The sequence below is a fragment of the Metopolophium dirhodum genome, chromosome 1 (genome assembly GCF_019925205.1).
Source record: "Metopolophium dirhodum isolate CAU chromosome 1, ASM1992520v1, whole genome shotgun sequence".
Classification (NCBI taxonomy): domain Eukaryota; kingdom Metazoa; phylum Arthropoda; class Insecta; order Hemiptera; family Aphididae; genus Metopolophium; species Metopolophium dirhodum.
The window spans coordinates 104,045,287-104,060,142 of record NC_083560.1 but is presented as its reverse complement, the minus strand read 5'-3'; the positions used below and the strand labels follow the sequence as shown (position 1 = coordinate 104,060,142).

Below are 14,856 nucleotides of genomic sequence, written 5' to 3'. Positions count from 1 at the left end.
GCACTCAATACCCATACAAGGACATGAGATCGGAGCGGTATAGCAGAGACGGTCGTTAGTGGTCGGTTACATGGTTTCCGTACGGGAATCGCGAGTCGGTCTGTTTCGTTTCGCTCGGTCGGAGGCGATGAGCAGAGAGAGCGCTAGCCGGTCGGTCGGCCGCGTTGTACCCGTCACGGGACGAGTCGCATAGCGTCGCCAATGGGGCACGCGAGTTTGAAGTTACAAGGAACATAAATATAAAATTCACAGAAGTCGTATAATAAAAACAAATATAAAATAAAATAATTGTTACGAATATTATTATACAATGTGTCCGCGCTGCGGAACGGTATTGCGAAAAGGCTTGAGCAAAGTGTTGATAAGGCGCAATACATATCGCCCTATCGCCACAATACAAAATGTGAAGCCAAATAAAACTACCGGTTTGAAAACATTAGGTACCCAGTATTCTTATTATGGTGTAACCTTTTGGTGGCCGTTCCCCAACCACTGCCAACCATGTCGTTTACAGTCCATTATAATATCTTACTATCTTAGTCAATCATAAATTAATTCAACTATTAGTAAAATAAATCCCCTACTTTAATAACAATATAAATATATAATAAAATAATAAATTAATATACTTACCGTCTTCACTTTTTCGTATACAATAATGATAATATAATATCATTGAATTCAAATATAAGACATACATTACCGTGACGAGTACCATAGGCGCAACCAGGGTTAAAATTCTGGGAGGCCAACAAAACTATTTATTTAAAATAACCAATAGGGTGGCTTATATCTAAATAAATAAAACATACTTTGGGGGGCTAAGCCCCTAGCCCCCCCCAAGTTCCACTAATGACAAGTACACGACACGTAATGTACAGTCACTTGACCACCTTTTTAGTATATTATGCAAATTTCATTGTTTATTTTTATTATTTCTTATTTCATCGTAATTAACGTTATTTGAATAATAAAAATTGCTGAGAACGTTGCTGAGATAACTATTCTACCAATTATCTTTTATCTTTATCTATATATTAAAAAAATTATTAAAATTTGTATCCTTATACAGCACTGGTTGTAGATCATAATTATATTTCAATATTTTAATATAATTTTGGATTTTGTAATACCACAATAGGTATTTTAACAAAGCTATTTGTTGAATGCAAACAACACACCCTTTATTATGTAGATTATAAGCAAATTATTCATTCTGTATTACAGCAGACGCTGAATCGGCATTTTATATTTCTATAGCATATTCGTTCTATGTAGTAGCCTGTAGGACGATTAGTCGTTGCTTTATATTACGCCTCGAAGCACTATAGTTATTCATATCAATATACAAATTATTATATTATTACATAATATATCCAATCTTATTTTTATTTACCTTGAACTTCCATATATTTGTATACTTCAACAGGTTATGGGCCCAGTAGTAAGGTACTTATAATAAAGTCGTGTACGTATAATACATTAATTATTGATACGAATCGCGTGTTTGTGTACAGCAATAATAATTCGCGAAGTATAATAGTGCAGTGTAGTGTAAGTGCATCGATCGTGTGAAGCGCAGAAACTGTGTTTGTTATTTTTACATTTACATAGTGTACAGACAGTGTACAGATAATTCGTTATTATGGAAAATGAATCTATAAAATTTAATAAACTAACAGGTAATGAAAATTGGGGAACATGGAAATTCCAAATTAAAGTCATAATGACTGCAGCCGAAATATTTGACGTTGTGACCGGAAAATCAAAATAACCCGTTCTTACAAAATCAAGTTCAGAAACTGAAGATGATACAAGAAAAAGGTATGGTGTTGATTATTCAGCATGGAAAAGAGTTGACAATAAAGCTCAAAAATATATTGTAACATCTGTAGACAAACAGCCATTATTATTTATTATGAACTGTGAAACAGCAAAGGAAATGTGGGACAAATTGCTCAGCATATATGAACAGAAGTCTGCAACAAGCATTTCTTTGTTACAAGAAAAATGCTATAGTTATGTTATGGACCTCGTAGAGAGTATGGCTGGTCACATATCAAAACTAGAAAATTTAAGTAAGCAATTGGCACAATCAGGAGAACCAATATCTGATTCAATGCTGATGACAAAGATTCTAATGACGTTACCAGACACTTATAAACATTTTTATAGTGCTTGGGATTCAATGTCGAGTGAGAATAAGACTTTAACAAACTTGACATCTAGACTCATGGTGGAAGAATCAAGGCAACCTAGAGGACATGATTTTCAGAAAGATACTGCAGGTAGTGCATTTTCAGCAAAGAAATCGTATGGAACGAATAAAGAAAAACATACAAAAATTGGTAATTCTGAAAACCGATGGAACAATAATAAAAAACCAGGCAAGTGTAATCATTGCAAAAAACCAGGACATTGGAAGCGTGAATGCCGGATTTTCTTAAAAGAACAAAAAGAAAGAAATAAGAGCGAATCAAACTCAGGAAATGCGTTAGTTGGAGTACAATCAAAGGACATCGAAATCAGTGAGTCAGAAAAATGGTATGTGGATTCAGGTGCAAGTGATCACATGACCAGTCGAAAAGAATGGTTCACTAACTATGAATTATTTGAAACTCAATTACCAGTACGTATTGGTGATGGTAAATATATTATGGCTATTGGTAAAGGTAATATAAATGTTCAAGCAAAAATCGGTGATAAATGGGTTGACAGTCATTTGTCGAACGTTTTACACGTACCTGATCTTAAGGTAAATTTGTTTTCGTGTGGAGCATGCCTTGACAAAGGTATAAAAATGGTGACAGACAGTGACGGCTGTATATTTAAAAAAAAACAATCGTATAGTTGTTATAGGAGTTCGTGAGAATAAAATGTTTTCAATGGTTCTGAGAACAGGACCATTACAACAGACTGATCAAGCAAATATTGCAGTTAAAAATCTCACATTACTACAGTGGCATGAAATTCTAAGTCATCAGAATGTTCAACATGTTTGAAACTACTTGAAACATATGCGGATTCAATTTACAGAAACAAAAAACAAGTTTTTCTGCGAAGCGTGCGTTTATGGCAAACAACACAGAGAGCCGTTCACACTGAGTAATACTAAAACTACAAAACCAGGTCAGTTAATTCACAGTGATGTATGTGGACCCATGGAGGTAAACTCACTTGGAGGTAAACGGTATTTTGTTATATTTAAGGATGATTATTCCAATTATACATATGTGTATTTTATGAGCCAAAAATCAGATGTTAAAAATAAATTTGAACTATATTTAAATACAGACAAAAATCAGTTAAATATCTCAGTAATTACTTTAAGAAGTGATTGTGGTCTGGAATATAAAAATACTGAAGTAAAAGCCTTATTGGATAAATTTGGAATAAAACATGAGACGAGTATACCATATACATCTCAGCAAAATGGGAAGACGGAAAGATCAATGCAAACAATTGTAGAAGCGGCCAGAACTATGGTATACAGCAAAAATTTGTCTAAGACACTTTGGGCAGAAGCAGTGAATACAGCCGTATATACAATAAATCGAACAGGAAACACAGGTCAAGAAGGAAAAACGCCTTATGAATTATGGTTCAATAAAACACCAGACATAAAGAATTTAAAAATATTTGGTAGTGAAGTCTATGCACATATACCAAAAGAAAAACGAAGAAAATGGGATCAGAAGGGAAGAAAAGGTATTTTCGTTGGATACTCAGAGGAGACGAAAGGATATCGTATATGCTTTGATGGAAAAGAAGTTTCATTAAGTAGAGATGTCATATTCAAAGTAGAGTCAGTAAACCCATCAACAGGCAACAGCTACAGAAGTAAAAATCAGAAATGAAGAAGAAGAGGAAGAAGTAAATTCGGAAGGTGAAGCTGAAGACGAGGAAGTCAACAGCGACGACGAAGAAAAACTGGACGATGATAATCAGATGCTAGTAGCAGTAAAGGATCAACAATAGATGATACTCAGAGACAGAGGAAAACTCAATAAACCTATTAGGTATAGAGATGCATATTTCTCAGCATGTAATGACCCACTTACATATAAAGAAGCTATGACAGGTAACAATGTAGACAGTTGGAAGGCAGCAATGACGACGAAATGTTATCATTGCAGAAAAATGAAACTTGGCAATTAGTAGATTTACCAATAAATAAAAATCCAATAAATAATGGGTGGATATATAAAACTAAGTACAAAACAAATGGAGAAGTAGATCGATATAAAGCTAGGCTAGTTGTAAAAGACTGTGCGCAAGTTCATCGGATAGATTTTCAAGAAACGTTCAGTCCAGTAGTGAAATACGATTCAATTCGAGTAATACTTGCGATAGCAGCAGCCAGAAAATTAATGCTCAGACAATTTGACATTAAAACAGCGTTCTTATATGGAGATCTTGAAGAAGACATTTATATGAAGCAGCCAAAAGGTTACGAAGATGGAACACAATTAGTATGCAAACTTCAACGGAGCCTATATGGGCTGAAACAGGCACCCAGGTGCTGGAACAAAAAGTTCAAAAATATGCTGATGAACTTTGACCTAAAGGAAACAAAAGCAGACCCTTGTGTATTCGTAAGCAATAAAAATAATCAATTATTAACTGTCGCTATTTTTGTAGACGATGGGCTAATCGCAGCAACAAACAACGAGCTGGTGGACACAATGGTGAACTACCTAAAGGACAACTTCGAGACGAAGGAAGGTGAACTTGATCATTTCTTGTGTATTGAAATTGATCAGAGACCTGATGGTTCAATTTTCATACACCAATCTTCATATTGCAAGCGAATTCTAGAGAGGTTCAATATGGAAGAAGCCAACGTCCTGCATATTCCCACAGATCCACAACACTCACCAGATCCAAATTTGTCAGGATCATTGGAAGCAGGGGAAGTTCCATACAGAGAATCAGTTGGAAGTTTGTTGTATCTAAGCCAAATAACAAGGCCTGATATAACTTTTGCAGTAATTCTCGTCAGTCGTTATTTAGAAAAACCTCTGACAATTCATTGGAATGCGGTGAAACGTATATTTAAATATTTAAAGGGGACATTTAATTATGGTTTAATTTATGATTCTAGTGTAACACCAAAGTTGCGTGGATATAGTGACGCAGACTATGCCGGTGACACAACAACGAGACGATCAACATCAGGATTCATTTTCATGATGGGAGATGGAATCGTGGCATGGTGTTCACAAAGGCAAAAATCGGTAGCACTTTCGACTACTGAGGCAGAATACATAGCGCTGAGCCAATCGATACAGGAACTTACTTGGTTGACGCTACTTATCAGTGATCTTCTGGAGACACGGGGAGATACACCGGTTCTGTATGCAGACAACCAAAGCGCCATCAAACTAGTGAAAAATCCAGAATACCATAAGTGAACAAAACACATTGATGTTCGCTATCACTACATTCGTGAGAAGTTCAGTGAAGGGATGTTTTCTCTGGAGTATGTGCCAAGCAAGGAGCAGTTAGCTGACATATTGACTAAGCCAACTCCATGACCAAGATTCGAAGAACTCAGGGAGATGTTGGGAATTAGATATATTAATTCTAAGTTAGGGTATATTGTTTAAGGGGAAGTGTTGAATGTAAACAACACACCCTGTATTATGTAGATTATAAGCAAATTATTCATACTGTAGTACAGCAGACGCTGAATAGGCATTTTATATTTCTATAGCATATTTGTTCTATGTAGTAGCCTGTAGGACGATTAGTCGTTGCTTTATATTACGCCTCGGAGCACTATAGTTAGTCATATCAATATACAAATTATTATATTATTACATATATCCGATCTTATTTTTATTTACCTTTAGCTTCTGTATATCTGTATACTTCAACACTTTTAAATGAATAATAACATTCGTACATTATAATATATTTATGAGTACATTCAATGGGTTGTACATTGTATCAAATGATAAAAATAATGATTTTTCAATGGTTCTGAAATATTTTTGTAGTTTTTGTGCCGTTGAATTTATAAAATTAGGTAGGTATACCTATCTATAAATTCTCGATAAATCTATCGACACTCGTATATTTAATAAATTGACTACTTATTTAATAAAACCAGAACAAAAATAACACAAAATATAGCTGCAACATAAATATAATATAATATAATATAATATAATGTAATATAATATAACATAGCATTTATATAATTACCGAAAATGTCAGCACCAAAAAATTAAATATATCATATGTATTGACTAAGCAAAAAATATAAGCTAGTATAACGTCTAATAAAAATTAATTATTTACATAATTAGTTAACATGGAAAAACGTTTATCGATAAAATCTTAATGTGTAAATAAAATAACTAAATTCAAAGTATAATAATATAAATAAACTTTATGACTAGGCACACGTGCCGAATAACACCGATAAAATTATATTGTGAGGCACTTGAATTGGACTCGGAGGATTGAATAATGATAATAATTATTATTATATTAATGTTATTAATTATTATAATTATAATTTGTAAACTTATAGGAAGGAAAAATATCTTAGACAAAATTACTGTCTTCTTCGTGGAAGGATATGGGGCGGCCATGTTGTTCTCTGGTGAGTAACTGATGTGCAGCAGAATCCATTTCCTCTCTGGTCATATTTAAAGCTTCGCGTAATTCTTTGGACGTGTTCTGCACAAACACTTCGTCACAGTATTTTCCAAGGCCTTGCTCCGCCAATATCTGTATGTAATTATATATATCAAATATCAAAAGTATTAATACGTAATGACTAATGAGTATACCAAACCATATTATACAACAAATACCTCACAAAAAAAAACAAAAGTATATAGTTAAGCTTACTAGTAAAAGATAAGTCCTATACCATAGTTTATCACTTAATAATTGTTTTTAAAACAACGTTAAGAAAAGTGTCAGAAATGTACAAAAAATCAACAAACTGATTCTGATAGGTATTGTAATTATTCGATGACAACATATAATATTATAAATATTAAACGGGTTGTAAAAACGTACAAACCCAAAATTGACATATTAGTGCGGACTTACATGTATGTAAGGTTTGTAAATTTAAACATTCATAACAGCGAATCTTGATAATTTTACAAATGTACACACTACTAAGTGTACACTGTTCATCTATAGGCACAGACGCACAGTATTACACGTTTTAATTTACCCCCACATGGCCTGCAATGTTCATAATTATGATATTTATTGTATTATGACATTAGATATGTGTAATAAACATTAAATAATATTATTTAATATGTTATTATATAACATTATATAATTCAATTTTAACTTTATACATTGTTTAGTTTACAGAAATACGTATAAAACATCAATGTTTCTACCAATAGGAAATTCAGTTATATTAAATATAAACATATTATGCATTTTAAATATTTTTAGTAGAGACTTTAATAGACAGATTTTGCTATAAAAATATTTATATGGTATAAATCCGTTGTATATATTTAACTAACTGTCAGATCTTAATTACAAAATTTTAACTAATTAATTAATCTTTTAAATTTAACGAAAAATAAAAAATATTGAAAATAAAAATGATTTAAAAGTTATAAATAATAATATAAATATTACGTAATGATTTTTATACCTATACATATATTTTATATTTCCTTAAAAGTAAAATGTAGTGCAGCCTAATAAATAGTTTAAATATAATACCCGTCCAACGAGGCTTTCTGCAGAGCCAATAACTTCGGTTGAATTCAGTCTATCATCTATGGGGCTTCCAGGTACAGAATGTGATAACCTGGTTAGGGACATGGCTCCATTCATTTCTTCTTTACTATCTATATATTAAATCAATCGAAAGTGTATTATAATGATTGTAACCACAAACTAATTGTCGTAGTTCACGATTGAAATCAAGGTAAATAGGCAAGTACAATAAAAGGCTTTTAATAAAAAAGAAAATTTGATATGTGAACCTTTTTTATACCAAAAATATACAACGCGATGAAGGCAAATCGTATCCATACGTTAAAAATTAAAAGAATGTAAGAAAATATGTTCATTCGCCATTTAATTTAACTTCAATCGATTTAAGATAAATATAATATTAATATAGTAATAATATATTTTTCGTGCGTACAGTAAAATAATATGTAAAAAATATTATTACTATACATCATAATTTATCAACGATTTTAAAAGCCTTTAAAATTTGTATACTTACTTAATTATTACTATATTATTAATTATTAATATTATATATTATTATAATTTTGTAGCGAGAATATGTATACATTTTGTTTTAATCAAACTACATGGCAGCGCAGTAAAAATGTGATTAGTTATACCTTTGAAATGAAATGAAGCGCGATGCATAAGATGCACAGTTCGCTGGTTATTTTGGTCGTATACCAATCTAGCAGTGTTACGTTTTCGCATGGGCACGTATACGTTATCTCCGCTGAAGTTTGATATGTTATCATCGGTTTCGGGGCTTCTGTTTAGCCAATCGTGGTTATAGGAATATCCTCTAATGATAGCGTTTCAAAATAAAAGCAACAGAAATGTCAATGTTAGCGTTGCGTGCATCATCATTCAGTAGTTATTTATTATAATATTAGATAAAATACATAATATGTTATGTTCATGTCATTATTATAATAATAATAATAATAAAATATAGGTAGGTATATAGTGCAAAAACAAAAAACCGATATCAATAATAATAGTTACTAATATTAAAGCTATAAGGCTGTTACGCGTATTACATAATATTATTTATACGTATAATATATATATATATATATATATATATAGGTAGATAATACAAGCTGCTATAACAGCGCCTATGTCTATGTACTAATGAAATATCGACAGCCAAAGAACATAATATTCAGTTTTGAAAACCAATGTAATTGAAAGAAGGTATATTTTAAACAAGAAGTAGGTACAGCCGTAGTTACACAATAGGTTGGTGTAATGAAGTATTTATATACGAATTTCATCGAACCATATATAACCGCAACCGAAAAAAAAAATTATTAAATTACTATAGTGAATATAGTGTTAAGCATAATGTAGATTATATCTAGGTATATAATATATATATATATATATATAGATAGATAGTACATAGGCAGTGTAAATCATGTTATATCTTTTGCTTTTCATACGATAAAACAAGTTTGGTTCATTACCATAACGGCAATACGATAATAATGAAATTGTAACAATGAAAGCATTTAATATACATTTGTTATTTGTTTATGTAACTACATAAAGTAAAAATCAAAGAAGAATCACTTGTTCCGAGTTAAGTGTATGTTAATGTTATTGTGATCCCTAAAAAACAGCATATTTCTTACCATTAAAATTACGCATTTGAACGGGTAAACGTCTGAAATATACATACATATATAATCTTGCGTCATTTGTACATCATACTCATTATTTGTTTTGGCTAAAAGACAAAAGTGCCTTTGGTTAAGAGAATTGAGAGTGTCTCTTAAACTTAATAATATATCTAGCGATTATGGTTTATATCGCATCATTGATATTTTACTACACCTATTTATTGCCTATAACCTAATATACCAGGGGGTCGGCAATTAGTTTCAAGGGGGACCGGAAGATTTAAAAAAAACTTTTTGAGGTCCAGAAACCTTTTTGTTTAGCATGCTATTCTATGTCTATACAGTGGAAAATAATGACAAATAAATCAGCATTAAGGCAATTAAAGCAAAATATTTTGGGTGGTCCATTTATTTTCTCTCTGTATAGTCCGGTTGACTTCGGATCGAATTCTAATCGATTTATATTCGGACGCCTAGCTATTGCCGACCCTTGTGTTATACTATATAATAACAAATGTATGTCCATAGTTTTATTTTTAACAATCTTTGTTAGTAACATATAATTTTAAACATATTTTAAAATATTATTCATCAAGTAGTCTTACACACAATTAAAATAGTTTTAAAAATAAGATAGACATATTTTATTGGTGATTAGGCAAGCAGAATATATTTTTATTTTATAGAAACTCGTATTGAAATTCTGTAAGATGAATTAATAAGATTTTAAGCTTAAAAATTTAAAAATTGCTTTATTTTGTTGAATACCTATAAAATTGGTTTATTATGGGTTCGTATTTTTTTAGACGTAATCTCAGGTCAATATTATTCTGACAGCTGTATTATACAGCTATCTGAATTTGTGTATACCTACTAAAATTTCAAAAACATTGTACAAATATTTAATAAATAACCTGTTCAAAATTAAAAGAACTCGGGAATATATTATACTATTTTTATGTATTATATTATAGGTAATCATATTGACATTTTCAATATTAAGAATGTTGTAAATGTTAATACAAAACATTAACATTGATTTAGAATATTTGTTTTCTTCATTAATTATTCATTATTTGGACGCTTCGTTAACAAAATAATGTATCTTTTTGTATGATCAACACGTAGGTCTGTAACTCTGGATTCATTTATTATTATTTATTAAGAACTCCATTTAAATAATTATGAGAAACTTAGTACATATTATATATATAGCCACGTTTCAATTGAAAATGTAAATGTAGAAACCACTTTGAAATGAGTCAGCTGTATCTAAACATTGAATGGTACAGAGTTTTGGACCTGTGAAATGTATATATTATATTATGTATCGAGTGAGTGTATTAAATTTATTTAAGAGCATTGCTGAATACTCAAATATTCTTTAAAAAAAAATGTAACTAAATATATTAAAGTAATATTTTAATTGATGTCCTGACCATTATTGACTATCATTTATTTAATTTTTTAGACGAATATAAGTTAAGTAAATAATAACGCATAAATATTTATATTTAATATAAATACAGATTAAATATCAAGTAAGTAACTTATAAAATGCAGAAAGAAATACTGTGATAATGTGTACTAAATACTTTGAACTTAATTTAAATAACGATAGTAGGTACCTACACGAATATAGATGTAATAAGTGTAAACAGAAGTATTTCAATTTTAGGAGGTGTCCTACCTATGTTTAGAAAAATCTATTACTACACTGGAAATTAGTACCTATTGTTATAACATTTAATAACATACCTACTGGCTTTTAAAATATTTTGTATTATAAAATCGTATTATATTATTAATTTGAATAACGTTTTACCTATGTAGTGAAACAGATCCATTTTGAATTTTGGTATCTCGCCGCTGTTTTGCATAGCTGCCCGGTAAATAATCTACTTCGATTGAACTCGACGGAGACAGCTAGAGTAGAATAACCCGTGGGCAATTATTTTTTTATTTTTTTTGGTCAATTAATATATAAATAAGATAACATTAACATTAAATTTATAGTATTTTAATATAGATCATAGAAAATACCTTTGTCACATTTCTTCCTGATACTTGTAAGTAATTTTTCTGAAAAATTTATAATTTCTGTGATATTAGAAATTAATAAGGTAGTTATATAAATATTATAATATTATATATTTAAAAATAAACAAACAATATGTTACCATATTGGACACCGGGGGTTAGTATAAATTTTAGCTACGTAATAAACTATTAGTTTTTTAGTTCAACAATAATAACCACTACCTAGTATATTTATATACTTTTGTTTTATAATTTTCATTAATGCACATAATACGCACAAATGATATACGAATATAATCTATTTATAATTTCTATTTGTATCTGAGTTGTTATGATTGGATATTTTCACATTTAAACTAATTCTGTGGTTACGTATAATATTATAATTCATCTATTTAGAATCTAAATACATATTATAATTGTTTATTTGTAGGGATGTACCTATAAATGAAAATGGATAGATTTATGGTAGGTATAAATTATTTAAGTTTGTATTAAAAATAATTAAGTTAATTTTAGTTTAAAGTTAATAATGGTACTTATTAATGCTATATAAATCAAGTTACTGAAAAATCATAAATTATTAAATAAATATTTTAAGTAATTTGTTGACTAATAATTAATAACTATCAATTAACATAATTATTATGTAGTAGGTACAATAGATTATTTGCTAAATATTCGTAAAGTAAATCAACATAAATGTTTCATATAGGTTGATATAGGTAACTAATTTTATAGCTCGTTAAATTATGTTTTTTCCGTAATTTAAACTTTTAATTGTTTTCAAATAGGTAGGTAATCATAATAGTACCTATAAAAAAAACTGTGCTTTTTAAAATTGTAGTTCAATGGGACATATTACAAACAATTTCTACTTTGTACCTATATTATTATTATTTATGATAAATTAGGAATATTTGAACAATTTGTATTATTCACACAATTGGTCGAGTTAGTAAATGTAGTAGAGTTAGATGCGTTGTAGGTATGTGTAGAATCTAAAATCTATTCCAAATGTAACTATCAAGCATTTTATAACTATACAGTATAATATTATATATTATTAAGCTTATTCAACTGCCGAATGTATCAATATATATTATTATATGAATGCTATATTGTTAGTTCACTAGCAACAGTAACAACTACTTCAGAACCTAACTTTCAACTTTAAGCCTAAAAATTTAAACTACGCACATATATTTAGTAACTGTAATTAGTAAGAAAACATAATAACTGTTAGTTTTATATCAGGTTCGATCAAAAACTGAAATCACAGTCTATCAAGTGCGTAGCTTACATGCTTCTTTTTTGAATGAGTATTGCTTACTCTAAATGACCGTCTCAAACTGCCCGTCCTACGTCTCATCGATGACCAAACGCTGCCAAAGAGCGTATGATTTCTCTTCAAATTTATAAACGATTTTAGAACTGTATTTTAAAATGTATTAACTATGGATATGGATGATTAAAATAAATACCCTATGTGATGGTTCCGGATTGTCGTCGATTAGTTCATCAAGGTTTCCGGATATAGCCCTTTTGATTTCGGGACCAGCATCATGCAAAGTTCGTAGGCCAGCCTATAAAAAAAAAATGTTTGCTCAGTGTAAAAAACAATTATTATACATTTTCCATATTTAGCAAAGTCTACCTGAAGAGTAACAGTATTTCGAGCTTCTTTATCCCCCTCCTTGAGTTCTTGTTCTTTTCGTTTTTTAAATCGTCGGAAATAATCTTGAATTAAGAATGTTGCGTAGAATTTGCCCACAGTGACTTCGTCATCAACTATTATAATACATTTTGGTTGATGAATATTGAAAACGATTATAACAAAGTTAAAAACGCTAACCTCCTGGAGGCGGCACAACTTGGTCTAAGAGTTTTGGACTGGTACGTTTCCAAATTTTTTTGATGACAGCTCTTAATTCTGCATTGGCATCATCGATGTTGCCTTCAGATTTAATGTGTAATGATGTTCTAACAACAGCAAACAATGTTGCATTAAACAAAACTGTGCCATCACTGTTTAAGGGCATGTTCATTGAAACCAGTCTCTAAATATTGATTTAAAAATATTTGTGTCATATTCAAGTTAATATTGATTATTGAATTATGAGTGATAATTAGTTTAGACACTGACAAAAATTAAAATTAGTTACCTTACACGCGACTCGATGTGGACATAGTTTACCAAATCCCAAAGGGGGTGAAATCTTTCTCAACAGAGTTACAACGTCTAGATGCTTTATTCTACCTTTGGCGTCAGGGTCATATTCACTCCACAACCTAATAAATTCGTCTAAATGATGAGGTCCAAGTATAGACCAATCTCTTGTTAAATAATCAAAGTTATCCATTATAACTGCGACAAACAAATTGATGATCAGAAATGAACACAGCACATAAAATGAAATAAAATATGGAAAAGCAAAGTCAGAGCCACAGCAATTGTCATCAGTTTTATCGGCCTCGTTATCGCAGAAAACTTCGTTCGGTCGGTAAGCACACGACATCATTATATCTTGCCAAGCTTCACCTATGTACGAAATAATTCATTTTCTTTATAATTTAAGGCATGGCATAAAATAATTAATTAATTAATCGATTTACCGGTAGCAGATCGGAAAAGAATTAGAACAGCTTGAGGAAATGTTTGGAAATGATTGTTTCTATGGATTGCAGAATCTTCAGTGTCTTTTGCTATTCTCCCAAAAATCTGCATGTCACAACATATTTTATTCCACAAAATTTAAAATGTATGTACTCGTAAATAAAAAAAATTAACTTCATTATGATAATAATGGAAACTATTACCTGCATCCCAATGACTGCGTAAATGAAGAACAGCATCACAATCAGAAGTGCAACATATGGTAGAGCTTGAAATGATTTTATGAAAGTCCACAGCAATGTTCTAATACCGTCACCACGACTTAATAACTTAACGAGACGCATAACGCGAAATAGTCGAAAAAAGTTAATCGACAATTTTCTTTCTTTTTTCTTTGGAGCGTTGGTGATATTAGGAGGCTAATAAAAAAAAATTCGACAGTAATATACCTATTGACACATTTATTATACGCGATATACTCAAATACATACGGACAAATTTTCAACAACGATATCTATGAAACTTCCCAGTACGATTATGAAATCAAATACATTCCATGCATCGCCAAAATAATTCTAAAAAAAAATTAATCAATTAAAAATGAGATGTTTTGTATAAGTTCGTAAATTATTAATATCTATGAAATTTGTTTTTTACATAAAATCATATTTTTTAGTATGGGTGCAGCTTAAAAAACAAAAACCACTCGAATAATAAATTGTATTTAATATTGAACTAATTGATATTGACTATTGAGTGTAATACTTATTTTTTTATTTTTTGAATGAATGTTGGTATAATTAAACAATGATAGGTATAAATATATTATATATTATACGT

General features: G+C 30.2%; 1 protein-coding gene across 7 annotated transcripts in view; it reads right to left on the bottom strand.

The window, feature by feature from the left end:
* Nucleotides 1-6,133: 6,133 nt before the first annotated feature.
* LOC132933575 (voltage-dependent calcium channel type D subunit alpha-1) overlaps nt 6,134-14,856 on the bottom strand; it is a 41,026-nt gene continuing 32,303 nt past the window's right edge. For 2 of the 7 annotated variants that reach the window (XM_060999838.1, XM_060999839.1), the window contains exons 28-40: nt 14,508-14,591; nt 14,220-14,435; nt 14,016-14,121; nt 13,565-13,941; nt 13,255-13,459; nt 13,057-13,190; nt 12,884-12,985; nt 12,703-12,807; nt 11,403-11,441; nt 11,185-11,285; nt 8,355-8,536; nt 7,717-7,844; nt 6,134-6,741 (exon numbers count right to left, since the gene is read on the bottom strand). In XM_060999838.1, the coding sequence (XP_060855821.1) occupies nt 6,556-6,741; nt 7,717-7,844; nt 8,355-8,536; nt 11,185-11,285; nt 11,403-11,441; nt 12,703-12,807; nt 12,884-12,985; nt 13,057-13,190; nt 13,255-13,459; nt 13,565-13,941; nt 14,016-14,121; nt 14,220-14,435; nt 14,508-14,591 (1,965 nt within the window). In that variant the 3' untranslated portion in view covers nt 6,134-6,555. Of the gene's footprint in view, nt 6,742-7,716; nt 7,845-8,354; nt 8,537-9,371; nt 9,467-11,184; nt 11,286-11,402; nt 11,442-12,702; nt 12,808-12,883; nt 12,986-13,056; nt 13,191-13,254; nt 13,460-13,564; nt 13,942-14,015; nt 14,122-14,219; nt 14,436-14,507; nt 14,592-14,856 lie in introns of those variants that run through there. The other 5 variants (XM_060999840.1, XM_060999842.1, XM_060999841.1 and 2 more) reach the window with 5 other exon arrangements.